We start from the raw sequence: 17,596 nt of genomic DNA on the forward strand, positions 1-17,596 counted from the left end.
GCCCTCACTGCCTCTTCCCGCCACTCCGCCCAGCCCTGCGTCTGCACGGGGTCGTGTTCGTTGCCATGGGGTTGGGCGAGTGGTGCCGGGCGGGACTACAGCTCCCGGCGGGCCGCGCTGCGTGCTCCGCCCCGTGCCGCAGCGGCGGGCGGGACCCGCACCCTGACCTGTTCCCTGTGCCGGTGGCCGGGCCGCAGTGGATGCCCCGGAGTGCGGTAAGAACTTGGCACCATTTTCCCCCTCCGCGACCTTCCTACGCTGGCTTGTCCCGCCGCGGCGGCCGGGCTGCCTCCCCGCGAGTAGCTGGGTGGGACTGCTGCGGCCCACGGTCTCAAGGCGCTGCGGCCTTGCGGGTAGCACCGGGATCACTCAGCCCCCTGGTCTCTTTATGAGGTACCGGGGCTGCTCAGCCTCCCGGTCTCCTCATGAGGCACTGCGGGCGGTAGCGGGGCCCCTTCGGCTACTCGGTTTCCTTATGAGGTGCCGCGGCTCTTGTCCTCAGCGGACTGCGAGGCTTCCCCCGCGGATACCAGCTCCTCCTGGGCAGTTCCTGGGCCCGGCTGAGGTTGAGGGAGGAGGATCCCTGCTGCAGCCCAGGTGTGAGGTCCTGGGTCTCCTGGTCCTTCTGCCCCTTCAGATAAGACCGGGGCTGTGCTGCTCGCCCTTCCTGCAGGGGATAAGCCCGCCGGGCCCGGGGAAGAATGGGGAGGGCAAAACGCTCTTCCCTGGGGCCAGCCGGCAGAGCCCCATCAGACTGCCCAGGGCCAAGCTGGGGGACAGGTGGCTCCCCAGGTGCCCATGCTGGATATCTCTTGCCCCATGGAGCTAGACCTGGGAATTGGGCTGCCCAGGGAGGTGGTGGAGGCACCGTCCCTGGAGGTCTTCGAGAAAAGCCTGGATAAGGCACTCAGTGCCATGGTCTGGTTGACTGGATAGGGCTGGGTGATAGGTTGGACTGGATGATCTTGGAGGTCTCTTCCAACCTGGTTGATTCTATGATTCTTGGAGCCTGGTTACCTGCCTGTCATCCCCTTCACAACCCATTCTCTAGGCTAGTCCATCTCCCAGGGTTCTCTGTCCCTAGGTGATGGATCCCTATGATTTGCCTTCTTTTGCCTGCTGCCTGTGGCAAGTCTTAATTTTCTCTGTGCTGATGCAGACAGACAAGACCTGAATTCTTAACCGCAGCTCTGGAGGTCTCTGGTAGCAATGCAGGTAATCTCTGGCTGCTTATCTCTTGGTAATGCACCAGTTTTCTCTGGCAGGAGGCACCAGGCATGCTGGTGTGAGGCAGAGATGTGACCAGAGGGTAACAGGGGCCTGTCTGGGCCTGTTTGGCCTTTCAAGTTGGACATAATGCAAGCACTTTGCTGCCCACACAAATCGTGGTTTCTCTGCCACCAGCTCTCCAACTCTATGTGTTGATGTGAGCATGTAACTAAGGGTCAAGATCTTGGCTGAGGCATTACAGTTTGATGGTAATCTAAGAGCTGCCCTGTTTAACCACAGAGAGAGGCTCAGGCAAAAATGTAGTGAGTCTTGTCCTGCAAATAGGCCCAGGGAGTGTGTTGTGGGACCTCAAGCCTGGGAGGTGCTTGGTAGAGAGAGCTCAGAGGCAATTGGCACAAGGGAAATCTCTGGGCAAGGGCTGTGGATGAGAGGATGTCCACAGACCTCCACCCAGGAATGGTATCTTGTGCTCTGGTGCATCTCTGCCAGCTGCTGGTGACATGTCTTGGAGATGAGACAGCCTACACGACATGCTGGGGCATGGTGACTGCATGGCACTGCCTTGGTTCCTACCCTGCCAGCATCTCATATCAAATTCACAGATCCTCCTCATACCTGGGGAAGCTGCACAGAACAGAGAGAAAACCACAAGTGAGGCTGCCAACCCTGCCAGCTCTGGCAGAGCCCACTCAGCACTGTCACCTTCAGAGCAGTGAATCTACCTTCAAGAAAGAAAGGGAAATGATGTGAATGTTTCCTTCCTCTTTATGCCAGGAAGGAACAGTTTTATGTAAAGCCCTCAAGCTACAAGGATCACATTGCTGTCACTTTCCTTTACCTGATGCTGTCACCCAAAATGAGTCTTTGCTAGATTGCTGTCTCCTGAGAGTCTCAGAGCAGCATCTAGGGTGTATTTAGGATGGGGACAGAGGTACTGTTGCAGAGGGACAAGTGTCAGAGACTGAATTACTGTCCACAGGGCATGGGGCAGGAGTCTGGGCATTCCTAGCAACAGTGACAGCCCTTGTTCTGCCTGCTCCAGCTTGCCCAGGGCCTGCACCTACCTCATCCCTGATCCTGTCTGGCAGTGCCTGCAGCAGAGTCAGGCCAGGAAAGTGCCTGTCAGCAGCAGAGTTTGCGAACATGCACAGAGTTCGAAGAACTGAGTTTTGTGTTGCCACCTGAGCTATGTCGAGGAGTGTGCAAAGCTGCACTCTCCCACTCGCCATGATGGCCATCCCAGTGCCAGGCATGCAGGAAAGCTGATTGCTGGGGGCCTGGGAGACCTGGCTTATGGAGGCAAAGGAGCAGCGAGGAATTTGGAAATAGGCTTTGTCAGGCTGGAAGTGAGAGACAGAGCCAGTCCTGCCTGGCATCACACTGGTGCCTGCAAAACACCTCTACAGGTCTCCTGCCATGGCTCCACTCCCACATCCATGAAATGATGTCATCCTGCATCTCATGCTGTGGGACAAGGTCATGCCTCGGGCTGGTGTGCAGAATGTGGTTCCACAGCTGAGAATAGTCAGGCTCTTGGTTGGCAGCTTAACTGGAGACCCTCTCTAAGGTCTGATAAAGTTACATCTGCAGGAGCTTTGGGCTGCTGACTTACATCCTTGCTGCCAGGAGGAGTTATGATTCGGGGCTTTATCCAAGAAATTGGAGGCTGCTCATGCATTCTGCACCCATGGCTTTACTATCACCAAGTCAAATGTTCCTGAGTTGATGGCCATGTTTTTTCTCTGCAGGCCATAATGCTGCGTCTGGCTGCTTTTGCAGTGCTGTTGCTGTACTTCAGAATCAGTCTAGAGCTGTCCTGGGTCCAGGCCATCCCTGCTCTCTTCATCTTCTACCTGGGATCTGGTGGATGGGACTTCTTCCTCATATTCATCAAGACAATACGAAGGGACGTCACGTAGGTGTCCTGGCTGGGATGGCCCAGCCATCAACCCCTCCTCTGTCCTGCTGCTTTGCCCCAGTGTATCTGTGAACACAGCCCTGGGTGTCTGCTGACACTCAGCCTGGCTGGAAGATCTCCCTCTGCTGCACCCTGGCAGGTCCAAACCCTTGGGCAAAGTCTTCACAGGACAGATAGATTTCAGCTGAGTTCTAAAGTCTAGTTACTATCCTTGTACTTCACCCTGTCCCTACAGCTGCTGGTGTGACACCACGTATGTGTACAGGGTCAGTTCATGCTAGGCTGTGCCATCTCCTGGCAGGCATCTGTGGGGAGAGAGCAGCAGCACCTCTTGGAGATCACCTAAGTCTTAAAGATGCCCTTTTGTTAGGGGACATCCCTGTTTGCAGCCCTCAAAACCACGTCTCTTCTTGGCCTCTATCAGATCCTGGCTACAAGCATCTTTGCAGATGAGCTCTGCCTATGACCATGCTACTCAGGGGAGCACCCAGAGCTGCTGCTGACCTAGAGCAGGGCCTGGAGCAGTGCTGGGATATTGCTGTAAGAAATAGTTTTGAAGGGGTCACTGAGCAGCCGTCCTCTTGCTCCCCTTCCTTTGGCAGCACGGGGCTGGTTTTGTTAAAGGTGAAGTGGCAGGTATGGAGGCATGTGAGGGAGAAGAACACAATTGCCAGCATCTTCCAAAAGACAGCGAGCAAGTATCCAGAGAAGACTGCACTGATATTCCAAGGCACGGGTGAGAACTGGACCTTCCGGCAGCTGGATGAGTACTCCAACCAGGTGGCCAATTTCTTCTTCAGCCAGGGCTTCCGCTCTGGTGATGTGGTGGCTCTTTTCATGGAGTCCCGCAATCAGTATGTGGGGCTGTGGCTTGGTTTGGCCAAGATTGGAGTGGAGACTGCTCTTGTGAATTCCCACCTGCGAATGGAGGCTTTGCTTCACTGCATCACCATCTCCAACTCCAAGGCTGTGGTTTTTGGAGCAGAGATGATGGAAGGTGAGGGGCAGACAGATACATCAGCAGTGCTCTGGACTTGGGAATAGGGGAGGGCAGTGGTGTGTGTCTATGGATTTACTGCTCCTTTCCTGTCCACTGCAGCATCCATTCTATAAGAGAGTGGATGATAAAATTATTCAGGAATTGGATCTGTTGTTATTCTTGTTGGTCCTTTTGGCCACTGGGCATGATCTGGAGTTCAGTGTTGTCGGTCTTCCAGGCAGACCAACCTGAGTGTAAGAATCCTGATGTGTGCCTCCTGGGTCCATCCCCTGTATGGAGCCCTGGGCTGGGCCTGCATGGGACAAGCCTCTTCTCACTCTCTGTGGCTATTAGTCATGTCCCTGCAGCACCTCAGCTTCAGTTTCCTATGTGTTTCAGCCCACACCAGTGAGGCTGATGGTGTTGACAGACCTTTTGGCACCAAAGAGGTTTTGGCTGAGGAGAGGTGGAGAACAGGATCTTCTACTCCTTTAAAAGGCTTGGGTTGTGGCCCCAGCATCTGTTAATCATGGGAACATCTTCTGGGGATGGTTGTCAGCTCTTTGGGGGCTGCCAAGCACAGCAAGGGTACTGCTACCTGAGGCAGTCTCCCTGAAGCTCTGGGAGGGTGGGGGGGTCTCTGTCCTGTAACCAATCTACAGTCTTTCTCTTCCCCTCTTTACTTTCTCAGCAATGCAGGAAGTGCAGCCCTCCCTGGGGAAATCTATCCATCTCTTCTGGTCTGGGGAGGAAAGCCCCAAATCCACACTTCCTTGTGCAAAACACCTGGACCCCCTCTTGCAGATGGCTCAGCGGCACCAGCCAGCGCCCCCTGATAAGGGCTTTCTTGGTATGTGTTTGGCTCTTCGTGGATCAGCCAGTTACAGCATGTGCTTTGGATGCTGATAGCAGCTGTCTGCATAGGGCCTCTGGTGTTTGGAATGGATCTTACAGTATTGTCTGAATCCTGCCTCTGTATTCTGTGGTGCCATCTGTGTGTCCAACAAATCTGATCTGCCTGGGGGGAATCCAGCATGTTCTTGATGCTGTCACAAAATTTTGAGTCAACTAGCACAAGCAGAGTATATAAATTTGCTCAGTCCCCCTCTCCTAGTTGAACTAGCTCCTAGATTGGCTATGTAACCTTCTCTCCTCATTGCTCTCCAGATAAACTCTTCTACATCTACACCTCTGGCACAACAGGGCTGCCCAAGGCTGCCATTGTGGTGAACTGTCGGTAAGGCAGGGGCTCAAGCAGCCCACAGCGGAAGCTCTGCCTGGCCCTAGCACAGCTGCTGATGTGTGTCTTCACCCTTTTGCCCCAGGTACTTCCGCATGGCCAGCCTGGTGTTTTACGGCTTTGGCATGAGGCCCAGTGATGTGCTCTACGACTGCCTCCCTCTGTACCACGCTGCAGGTAAGGCACCGAGTGCCACGTGGAGCCCTGCATGCCAGGACTGTGTGTTGCTCTCAGCCAAGCCTAAGACTCAGGTTGGAGGCTAATGTAGCAATGATCTCCATGTCAGGGAGGAACTGTCTGCTCCTGGCAGCGACTGAGGTTTTCTGCTTTTACCCTGGGAGCCAAGAATCAACCCAGCTGACCTTTAGAATGGGGAGTGTGTGGAGGGGGGGTTATCTCAGCTTGTATTCTTGCTTTGGAATGGCTGCTTCTTATGGAAAGTTGGTTGGAAAAGGAAGCAGTGCTCACCTGGCTGGCTGAGACATGCTGGGATGCCTAAGTGCAAAGCACTGCCCCACACCTCAATGTCCCTTGTCTCCTCCCTGGTGCTTGTGGTCTGGGGGCTTTGGCTAGGTGAACACCCATCTGCTGAGAGGCAGCACGTGGTGTCCACCTTGCACTGCCAGACTTTTCCTTGAGTGGGCTGAGCTGGAAGTGTCTGGGAACTGAGGACTCCCCTGGCTGCCTCTCCACAGGGAACATCGTCGGGGTTGGGCAGTGCCTGCTGCGGGGCATGACAGTTGTCATCCGCAAGAAGTTCTCGGCCTCACATTTTTGGGAGGACTGTGTGAAATACAACTGCACGGTGAGGCCATGAGGCAAGGGGCCAGGTGGGAGTGGGGAGTGAAGCCTGAGGATCTGTGCCATGCTGAGGAGTGCCCAGCTACTGGAAGAGGGGGAAGCCTGAACCAGTTCTGCCTGTCCATCCCTAATGACCTTCCAAAGTGGTGGGCCTGTGTCCTTCCCATCTGGGATGGTAACCACATATCAAGCCCTTTCTGTGCTCCAGCATTAGTCAGGAGGCCTCAGATAGGTTTTACAGTCTGGAGAGGTGGGTGTTCCCTTGTCCTGAGCTAGCAGCACTTCTGAGTTTTACCACGACCTCTCTAGGTGACTTTGGGTGCATTGTGCAGTTCCTACCTGTCCCAAACAACTTGGAACCTGTCAGTGGAGTCCTTGTGAGCCTTTCCTTTCCATTCCTCCCAGATCGTGCAATACATCGGAGAGATCTGCCGCTACCTGCTGAACCAGCCCTACCAAGAGGTGGAGCGGCAGCACCGGGTGCGCATGGCGCTGGGCAACGGGCTGCGTGCCTCCATCTGGCAGGAGTTCATGGCCCGCTTTGGCATTGCCCAGGTGGCCGAGTTCTATGGGGCCACCGAGTGCAACTGCAGCCTGGGGAACTTTGATAACAACGTAAGGTCCCCACCACCCACCCCATCTCTCATGGGCCTGGGCAGGGTTGGATGTCCAGATGGGCTGTTTGTTCCTTGTTTCCTGCTCCAAAAGGGTGGCTTCCCAGCCACCCTGAGATGTTTTGGCTGTTGTTATGCAGTGCCAGCTGTGTGGCATCCTAGATGTGCATGGACAGTGGGCTTGGGGTAGGAGAGATGTTCCTGCTATCCACAGGTCCCAGCACCTTCTGTTCTAGGTTGGGTCATGTGGTTTCAACAGCAGGATCCTACCAGGTGTGTACCCCATTGGCTTGGTGAAGGTGGATGAAGACACCATGGAGCTGATCCGGGGGCCAGATGGTGTCTGTATCAGCTGCCAACCAGGTGAGGGAAATCACCAGGACAAGTCTCCTCATGCCTATGTGGATCTTTCCCAATATTTCAAGATAATTTACCTGGCTTTGAGTCTCTGCTCAGATAAACACCACCACCACCACCAGGCACCATTTCTGCTTGGGTGTGGGTGGTTGCTTCCCCTCTTTATCCCCTCTTTTCTCCCTGCAGGGGAGCCAGGGCAGTTGGTGGGCCGCATTGTCAAGAGCAACCCATTGCAGCACTTTGATGGCTACCTGAATCAGTCAGCCACCAACAAGAAAATTGCCAGGGATGTGTTTACAAAAGGGGACATAGCCTATCTCACAGGTGAGGCAAGCAGGGCCCTTCCACCTACTCAGAGCAGAAAGGGGTACCTGTCTGGGGCCTGCCCCAGGCTAGTGGCGCTGTTCTGAGATGCTGCAGGGCTTCTTCTAACCCCTGTGATGCCTGTTTTTTTGCCTATTCTTCACTTTCCTGTAGGGGATGTCCTGGTGATGGATAAATATGGCTACATGTACTTCCGGGACCGCACTGGTGACACATTCCGCTGGAAGGGGGAGAATGTCTCCACCACAGAAGTGGAAGGAACACTGAGCCGCATCCTCAACCTGACAGATGTGGTGGTTTATGGGGTGGAGATCCCAGGTAGCTGAGAGGGGAGAGGCAGAAGGGCCTCTGACACTTGCATATGTGTCCTCCACATCCAGATTTGGCACATCCTTTTGCAAGAGGCTGGACTAAGACTGCCCATGGGCAAGGTGGGAAGAGGCCATTGGAGATGTACCTACAAGGAACCAGAGGGTACCCTCCCTCTCTCAAGCTTTAGTCTGATTTTGGGAAGACTCTGTCCTTTCTGAACAGACTGCACATGCCTCCTCAGGGAGGAAGTGACTATGACCTCAGGGTGTCACTGGTAGCCTTAGGTGCAAGGTAGTGACACAGCAGGTGATGAAGCTGGACAGGTCAGCACTTGGATACAAAGCAGGGCCTGTGCCAGAGGCCTTGCTGGTGCTGGGCAGAGGAAGATGATGCCACAGGGACAGTGTGTCTGAGTAGTCTCATTCTCTGCCTTGTAGGGATTGAAGGGAAGGCAGGAATGGCAGCGATTGCTGACCCAGAGAACTCCTGTGACCTAGGAAGCTTTGCCAACGAGCTGCAGAAGGCCCTGCCCCTGTATGCCCGTCCTGTCTTCTTGCGCTTCCTGCACGAAGTCTCCAAGACAAGTGAGCTGTGGCGAGCACACCCACACTGGGCACGGGGCTGGGGGAAGCCTGAGAGGGAAACCCTGCTTATGGAGACCAGTCTGTGGCAGCATCGGGATGGAGTCCTTAGCCCGTTTCTCTGGGGGGTTGGAGGTGTGAGTACAAGGCTGGGGCAGCATAAGTGCAGTGAGGGATGGGAGCGTGTGTGGCCAGTGACCCCTCATTCCTCTTTCTCTTTCTGCTCCAGGCACCTATAAGTTCCAGAAGGTGGAGCTGCGGAAGCAGGGCTTCGACCCTGCGCTGGTGAAGGACAGGTTGTACTTCCTGGACTCCAGGCAAGGCCACTACTTGCCGCTGGACCAGGCAGCGTTTAACAGGATCCAGTCAGGACAGCAGAAGCTGTAGCTGGTGGGGCTGAAGCTCCCCACATCCTCCTGGGGGAAGTGGTGCAAGGCAGGCACGAGGGAAGAAAATGTTCAAGGAGCAATACAAAGGCACAGTAGAGATTTTATTTTATGAGTTTTGCAGATAATGGTTTGGATGGAACACAAAGGGGACTGAGGGGAGGGGATGGTTGTATACCAAAGCATAGACTCGTTATGGCTTTATTTTCTCTTTTGTACAGTGGTGATGGGTCTGTGCCACAGAAGGGGCAGGGCCCTGGCCAGTTGAGTAGGAGTGAGGTGCCCCTGCCATTCTACTTTGCTTTTCCTCTCTTTCCCTCCCTTTACCTGCCTGCAGCAACCATTCCTTGCGGAGGCCATGAAGGGACCAGCACCGGGCTCTTTACCCACTCCTCCACCAAGCAGCTAGCTCCTCCTTGGCACAGGGTCCCTGTTGGTAGAGGGAAACTGGGTGCCAGGTGCAACCACTGCTCCCTGCATGGCCCCGCTGGTGGTGTTTCTGCTGTGAATCAGGAGTGCAGGGTAGTACTGGGTTCAGGAGAGGGACAGGGATGGGTTCCTGCTGTGCCTTGCTTTCTCCTGGGCTGACATTTCTGTTTTTCACAATCACACGCACATTATGTTTTATATATAGTAGACATGCTGACTGTTTTAATTTCGATCTTAATTTATTGTCTGTACTCTTGAATGTGTCTTGGGTTTGTGCAGTAGGTGGACAGGTAGCCCAGACCTGTCCTCCCATGGAGAGCCCTTTTCTCTTTCAAGGAGACAGAACGCTTATCTGGGACTGATTCTCCTCTTCCTGCCTGGGTGCAGCACTTCATGTCCTTGGTCCGTGCTGAAGGACTCAAGCAAACCTCACTATCTTGTGGACATTTCTCTGGGTCTCTTACTTCCACCTTCTGTGGATGCAGCCTTGTTTCATGTATCCTCTTCCTTGCAGAAAGCAAGTGGGAGGGTGGCAATGAAGGGCCTGGTTTGCCTTTTGCTTAGACATACTCAGCACTATGTTGCAGCTCTCAGGGCTTTCCTGCTGTGATATCTGTGCCCTGAAAGAAGGCAGCTTGCCTAGAGGAGAGAAAATTTTATGGAGGGTGGTTTTGGTGAGAGTCTGATTTCATGGGCTCTGCATCCTTTCCTGCAAGAGCCCTCCCTGTCTCCGCCACTGGAGATGGTTCCCAAACTGAAATGTCAATGTTAAACATCTGACTATATGAATTCCCTGCATTCTGTCTGAAGTGAAACAGCCTTGGCAGTGATGTCTGATCCCAGTCCTTGGATGCCATGCAGAAAAGTCTCTTCCAGAGAAAGCTCTAAGTTGTTTTTTGGGGTTGTTTGTTCGTTTGTTTCTGTTATTTGGTTTTATGCTCTTAGCAGGGTTACTCCTTACAATGATGTCTGTCTTTATGAAGGCAGAGTGTGTCTGCTTTTCTAGCTATGCTTCCACACCATCATACCTGCCTGCCCCAGTCTGTCTTGTCCTCACCATTAAATGAGTGTGAGCTACCCTGGCGTTTGCTGCCTCTTCCTTGTGCAGTACCTGCTGTGTGTAGAACTGTGCCAGTTTAGGAACTGGGAATTATCTGCTCTCCTGTTCTGTGGGAGCCGAATGTTGCCACAGTATCTATGTAAAATGGAGAGCCATTGGGTGACAAATGTGCAAATCCATGCATAATGGAATTCCAGAAATGCAGAGGGCAGAAAGTCTCAGAAGTCTTCTCAGAACTCCTTGCAGCATTACAGAGTCTTAGAGTCCCACTTACAGAAGTCCCAGAAGTCCTTAACAAAGTAGCAAGCAGAAGTCAAAGTCCCAAGTATATCCCTAGCAGTCCCTCACCACCCCTCCCCGAGCTGCTCTGTTGCTCAGAGTGGCTGTTTATATTTTCTTTCTTATCAGTCCCTTAACCATTAAGACTTATCCACATATATAAACTAAAGTATGCTTCCAGTGAAATACTACAGCATGTAAGGAAGGTTGGTTCTGCAGAATGTTTTCTTTTGGGCTGCTGCTGGTTTGTTCTTTGCAGCTTGTAATTGGTCAGCTAAGGAATCATGCACTCTGCACGTGCCCAGCAGGACAGTGGCTGCAACAGGGAACCACCATTCCCTGTCTCCTGATCCTGTTCTCAGCATTGTCATTCTGGTTGGTCCTGGCCTAATTTTCTCTGTTTATTGTGGCACATCTAACTCCTCTGCCTCTCTTCCTGTTCCCTCTTTCCTCTTCCTGCAGCTTCCATCCTTGTTTGGTCACATGTAACTTCCCAGCTCTTTCTGCCCCTATAGAAAAGATTTTTTTGTACCCATTCCCCTTCCTTTGCTGCCAGAACCATCTTTTAGAGCCTCTCCATTCAACACTAGGTACAGGAGAAACCAGTTCCTTCATGGTACATGGGTACCAGCAAGAATTGTCATGCGTGAGCCTGGGTGAGACATGTGGCCTGGTGAGATGCAACACAGGATAAAGTCCTGGAAACTTGCATCCATTGTATACCAGATGCACCTTTGGGCATTCTCCTCTGGGCAAAGTCTAGCTTGCAGCTGCAGCCAGCTCCAAGCAAGGTGGGTGGGGATGGAAGGAATGTGGAGCAGTGTGGTCTGACATGGGTGCTGGAAGGGTGCAGCTCATGGAACAGTCTGTCCCCCAGCCTGTTGGAAAACAGACCTCACTCCAACAGCCCTGCAGTGCCTGCAGGGTTCAGCTTTGAAACAAGCTGGCTTTGCTTGCAGGGGTCGCAGTTAGGGACTCAGGTGTCCTCCGGCCTCGGGGGGCTGGAGGAGGATGCACAGCGACCATGGAGCTGTCCCTGCAGATGCTCCTGTGCCGCATTGGATGCTGCTCCTCTCACAGCCGCCAGTGGAGGGCAGGCTGGATTCGGCAAACGGGGATCCCTTTAGGGGCCTCCCTCGCAGCCTCCTTGATAGGTTCGGAGCCCTGGGAACTGGGGGCGCGGCACAGGTCGCTGGGAGCAGGGCACAGGTCAGACCCTGTTTGAGGTGGAGAGGAAGTTTTGGGTGCAGATGGTGGATGTGGGACCAGCAGCTCCCTGAAAAGAGATTGTAGCAAGTTTGGGGTCCGTCACTTGTCCTATCACCTGTTACTTGGGCAAAGAGAAGTAGCCTCAAGTTGCACCAGGGGGGGTTTAAGCTGGACATAAGGAAAAATTTCTCCCTTGAAAGGGTCGTCAAGCCATGGAACAGGCTGCCCAGGGCAGCGCTGGACTCCCCATCTCTGGAAGTATTTAAAAGACTCATCCGTGTCTGTCAAATGTGCTTACTGATGTGGTTCAGTGGTGAACTTGGCAGGGGTGGGTTCATACTTGGACTTGTTGACCCAAAGGTCTTTTCCAACTTAAAGGGAGGATCTGGGAGTGCTGCTTTCTTCCTGGAGAAGGCGGCCGTGCTGCCCTGCACAGACACTGCTCTGCTTCAAGCAGCAGTGCTGCATTTCCATCTGCCTGAGAGCAACTCAGGCTGAAAAAACAAGCAAATTCTGCATTCAGGTCTTTTTGGTAAACACAGATGCAAATAGCTTTGGAAGCTTATGGAACTACAGATGTTATTCACAAATAATCCCATCCAAGTGGAGACTGGCTTATATTGCTGAGTTTTGGAGATGGGTGGGGAGCATAGGCACAGCTGAAGCTCATGCAAGGAGCAGGATTTAGCCTTTGCTGGTGCTGAAATAACTGAGGGGCTAGGACCTGGCCAGAGAATAGTGGGGAGCTTAGAATCATGGGATCAATCAGGTTGGAAGAGACCTCCAAGTTCAGCCAGTCCAACCTAGCACCCAGCCCTATCCAATCAACCAGACCATGGCACTAAGTGCCTCATCCAGGCTTTTCTTGAACATCTCCAGGGGCAGGGACTCTACTACCTCCCTGGGCAGCCCATTCCAATCACTGTCTGTGAAGAACTTCCTCCTAACATCCAGCCTATACCTCCCCCAGCGCAACTTGAGGCTGTGTCCCTTTGTTCTGTTGCTGTGTGCCTAGCAGCAGAGCCCAACCCCACCTGGCTACAGCCTCCCTGCAGGCAGCTGCAGGCAGCAATGAGCTCTGCCCTGAGCCTCCTCTGCTGCAGGCTGCACCCCCCCAGCTTCCTCAGCCTCTCCTCACAGGGCTGTGCTCCAGGCCCCTCCCCAGCCTTGCTGCCATTCTCTGGACACCTTCCAGCACCTCAACATCTCTCTTCAATTGAGGGGCCCAGAACTGGACACAGCACTCAAGGTGTGGGCTGAACAGTGCTGAGCACAGGAGCAGAATAACCTCCATTGTCCTGCTGGCCACACTGCTCCTGCGCCAGCCCAGGATGCCATTGGCTCTGATGCCCACCTGGGCACACTGCTGGCTTGTGTTCAGCTCCTCTCTCCCAGCACCCCCAGGTCCCTCTCTGCCTGGCTGTAGTGATGCTTGGGGTTGTTGTGGCCAAGGTGTAGGACCCTGAACTTAGCCTTATTAAATCTCATCCCATTGGTCTCTACCCACCCATCCAGCCTGGCCAGGTCCCTCTGCAGGGCTCTCCTACCTTCCAACAGCTCCACACCTGCTCCTAGCTTGGTGTCATCAGCAAACTCACTGATGCTGGACTCAATACCCTGGTCCAGATCATCAATAAAGATATTGAACAGGACTGTGCCCAGCACTGATCCCTGGGGCACACCACTAGTGCCAGCTGCCAATTGGATGTGGCACCATTCACCAACACTCTCTGGGCCCAGTCCTCCAGCCAGTTCTTGACCCGTATCAGAGTGAATCCGTCTGAGCCATGAGCTGCCAGCTGTGCCAGGAGCTGCTTGTGGCAGACAGTGTCAAAGGCTTTGGTGAAGTCCAGGTAGACTACATCCACAGCCTGCCCCACATTCACCAGGAGCCTGATCATAAAAAAAGATCAGTTGGTCTGTTCTGAGCTTTGTGTTCCCAGAGAGCTGCGAGGAGGAGGAAGGTTGTAGTTTCAAGGTGCAGGCAAGAGGAGCAGGGTGGGCCCCCCTGATGTGACAGTTCCTGTGCTGGGGTGATGGAGTGTGTTGAATGACTGGGTGCACAGGCCTTTGACAGCACTGACTGCAGAGCTCATTATTGGTGCAGTGCTGTTGGAGGGCCTGCACGTGCCTCTTCTAGCTTTCCTTGGCAGAGGGGAGCTCCATAAAGGTCTGTTTGTAGCTGTGAAGAGCCACCCTGCCAGGCGATGCTGACAGCACTGCGCCGTTGAGGAGTTAAAGGTAACAGCTCTGATGCCCAATACAGATCTGCCGACTGGGTATAATTCTCTGTTTGGGTTGTGTTTGTCTTCAGTGAGGAGGCTTGTGTCATGCTTGGCAGTGCTTTGGGGCTTCCTGCAAAACCCAGTTACACTGATCAGAGTTTTTTTACGCTGTCTGTCAGCTTTGGGTTGAAATTCCAGGGCCTTTATAAAACCCCAGCTCCAATGAAAAAATGAAGCCCAGGCGCAAGCATCCATGAAGCTCTCAGCCCAGGAATCCCAGTGCAAGAGAGGTACTGAGGCCAAGATCAATGCTGGGACAAAATGCTTCCAGCAGAGAGGTGCTTGGAAAGAAGAAGCCAGTGTTTAGTTACAGTCTTTTAAATTTTTTTAAATTTCTTTTTATTTGTGCAGTTTTAAGGAAGAAGCTAATTGAATTGTCTTTCTGTAGTTAGAGACACCTTGAGAGACTTGTCTCTCTGCTTTGATCAATATGCTGGTCTGCCTCAACAACTGCATACCAAGTACTGTATACAAAGTATGAGATACTATTATTTTATAATCGAAATACATGAAAACCTGTTTGCACGAGGTTAAGGAAACATTAAAATGCTTCCCTAGGCTACTGTCAGCCTATTAATGCAAGCAAAGTACTTTTCTCGACAGAGATGACTTTTTCTCCTAGACTCTGCGTTCTGGACAGTGACTGTAATATAAAGAAAAACAATGCTGCAGCTTTGTCTCTGGTCATCCTTTTCCAGCTCTAGGTCCAGCTCAACCTGGACATGCTTGGTGTGCAAAACTAGAGCGTGTTTTCCTAAACACAGGAGGGGGCCTTATGGGCTCAGGACTTTCCTGGGTGAAATTAATGTCTGCTGCTGAGAAAGCCTGTGACAATCTTTAATGCTGTATCTCTTCCACCTCCTCCTGCCACTCTTGGCATGCTGAAGTCTTCCCAAACAACGACAGCCTCCCCCTCTTCCACACTGCCATTAAGCAGCAAGAGGCAAATATTACGGACTAAAGAAGAGACTGTCCGTTGGTGTGCTCTTTAGAAATGGAAATAGATGATTCCCCTGAGTGGTTTTGGTGTAACGAGGAGCAGAGCCAGGGCTGGCTTTTCCCCCTCCAGTTTGAAGGGGTAGTGTTGCAGGAGATTCCATCAAAATAATGATCTGTAAAAAATGCCTGAATCCCATCATTGTGTGCATGGAGGGAAGGAATGGCAGCTTTCCTCCCTGCAGCGGAAAGGCCTCACTAGAGAAATTAATGTCTTTAGAGGTGCTTGCTGTGTAGCTCCTGAATAGCACAGGACTGCCACAAGGCTGTGGCAGCAGGGTGAGGCTCAAGGAGCAAGGGACAGCTCCTGCTCTGCGGGTTTTGAGCCTGGCTCTTTTCAGTGGTAAATCATACCTTCCAAAACAACCCAGAGTTTGGCTCTCTTTTCTTCTGTTTAGCTAAAAATACTGCTTATAGGCACAAATTACCTAGGCCAGGCTCTGGGGGAGCTTTGGGCAGTTGGGCTCATGCAGTACAGGCTGGCAGCCCCAGGAATCACAGGCTGGGATATCCTCCTGCTCAGGAGCAAGGCTTGTTGCCCACGTCTACTGGATCGCTTGCCAACTGATCCCAGGCTTGTGAAGTGGAGGATACAGACTCTGCTATGCCACATTCCCTGCCTTGGAACAAACCTGCATTCCTCGTGTTCTATCCTCAAGGGTGCTGAGTAGCCTCTCCAGGGATACCAGCATCTCATCAGCCTGAGCACGACCTGCTCTGGAGGTAGAACACACAGGGGGCCCTGCACACCCCCAACACTGTGCCAATGGGGCTGAGGAAGTAAGGCTGGTGAGGACCCCCCTCCTGGCCTCTGGCCATCCAAGTGGCCTTCTCGGCTGCAGGAAGAGGCTAACAGCGACGGGTGAGCCACCTCCTCAGCTTTGAGTATCGGTTTCAGCTATTGCGAAGGTTAAACGCCTGTTTTGAGCTCCCTATTGAAGGGAGAGACGGGGGTGCAGCATTGTTCGGCCGCCCTCCTGCTTTGTCTGGCCGCTTTCAGGGATGCCCTGAATGGGAAGCGGCCCCCCCAGCCCCGCACCCCGGCAGAAGGGCTCCTGGGGGAGAGGCTTCCTCCCGCCCTAATGACATTCAGGCCTCCATCGGTTCAGCTCCCGCTTTCTTTCTGCTGCAGTTTAACCCGGGCACAGAGGCCGGGCTCCATCTTACTGATCTCTGCTTGACATCCAATTACCACATGAATGGGAGAGAAAGGCTGCAAAAGGCTTTAACTCCCACTGACCCTCCTTCCCCTCTGCCTGCTTCCCTCTCTCCCCGTCCTACCCCCTCGCTATTCTCCGGCGGAGGGAGTTCAAAACTGAGACAGGGAAATCAAACAAAGCCCCGAGCAGGGAAACCCATTATCACCGCCTCCACCATGGCTCCCCTTTCGCCAGCTATTATTCCCCTTGAAGTTTGACTTGCTGTGTGGAAGGATGCGAGCAGCTGTTTGCACATTCCCCTGATGTTTTATTGATAAATAATTGAATCGTCATTTTGGGGCTCTCTGATGAAGTGTCTCCTTGTAGCGCTAGGCCCTGTTATAGTTATAAGCTGTTCCCCTGCAAAACGCGAATGTGGCCTAAACCATTTCCTCCAGAATAAACCTCTGGCGAAGTGATGTAGGCATGGCCCTTTCGTGCACAAGGGGAGATGGCAGGAAAAACAAAACGAAACCCCCAAAAGCCAGGACTGAGACAAAATAAATTAACCCCTCCTTAGAACACACAGGCTCAGTTTGCAACGTTTTCTTTTGTTCGGCACAGCTCGGGGGGAGGAAGGCAAGCGCCGCACGCGCAGCCGGAGCGCGCGATCAGCTGCCTCTCGTCCCTCACCGCCGCAGCGAGCCAAGAGCTACCTGGGCACGCATGGTCCTGCCCATTGCCACTCCACGTGTGGGAGAAAGTGAGGCATCTGCCACGGAAAAATGGGTAATAAAAGGACAGTTTAGCTTATGTAAAGCACAATGACGCATCCTTGGGTTGCAGCGCTCTGGACACAGGGTATATATTGGAGGCAGGAGCCTTGTCTTCATCTGTTTTTGCGGTAGGTACCCGTTTGTTAAACACCATCAACGTTTACAGGCTTTAGAAATAACGGCGTCGGCATCCCGCTTTCTGAAGGAGATTGTTCACTTGCTTTGCCCCCTCCCCAAGCACAAGATGGATACCTTGTGGTGCTTTCATTTCAGCACCCAGTAGGGAAACAGGAGCTGCTCCTCGCCCAAGCACACAATGTCCATAAAGAATCTCAACACATCTCATGTGCTTGCCAGGGCAATTGTTAACAGTAAGCAGCTTTGATTGCTTTGAATGTTGGTTGCTGCTAACAAATTGGCATTTGTGATGCCTGCTCCCTTTTGATTTTTTTTCCCATCTTTCCAGGGAAGTACTAACACTAAATCTCTAATATTTTATTGTATTTCTATAACTCAGGAATCAAGATTCTCTTAGGAGACAATTCTATTATTTGGCCTCAAAAATGGCTTCTGGAACCAAGAAGAATCAGTCATATGAAACTGTAACTGTTAACACTGATCTGGGGTCCAAATCGCCAGATCCTCTGAACACAGGATGCTTCAGTAATTTCTGAATTGTAC

General features: G+C 52.8%; 1 protein-coding gene across 2 annotated transcripts; it reads left to right on the plus strand.

The window, feature by feature from the left end:
- Positions 1–89: 89 nt before the first annotated feature.
- On the plus strand, positions 90–10,249 carry SLC27A4 (solute carrier family 27 member 4). Of its 2 annotated transcripts, XM_064171371.1 has the most exons (14): positions 200–215; positions 1,160–1,215; positions 2,979–3,145; positions 3,751–4,145; positions 4,819–4,977; positions 5,295–5,364; positions 5,453–5,544; positions 6,063–6,172; positions 6,574–6,783; positions 7,019–7,145; positions 7,326–7,463; positions 7,617–7,781; positions 8,213–8,359; positions 8,586–10,249. In XM_064171371.1, exons 2-14 carry the CDS (start codon positions 1,210–1,212, stop codon positions 8,741–8,743), a joined length of 1,944 nt encoding a protein of 647 aa, XP_064027441.1. In that variant the 5' UTR covers positions 200–215; positions 1,160–1,209; the 3' UTR covers positions 8,744–10,249. The 2 variants fall into 2 exon arrangements, with proteins under 2 accessions (XP_064027440.1, XP_064027441.1); XM_064171370.1 differs by lacking the exon at positions 1,160–1,215 and having other exon boundaries at positions 90–215.
- Positions 10,250–17,596: the final 7,347 nt, after the last annotated feature.

Source organism: Pogoniulus pusillus, chromosome 35, assembly GCF_015220805.1.
Source record: "Pogoniulus pusillus isolate bPogPus1 chromosome 35, bPogPus1.pri, whole genome shotgun sequence".
Lineage (NCBI taxonomy): Eukaryota > Metazoa > Chordata > Aves > Piciformes > Lybiidae > Pogoniulus > Pogoniulus pusillus.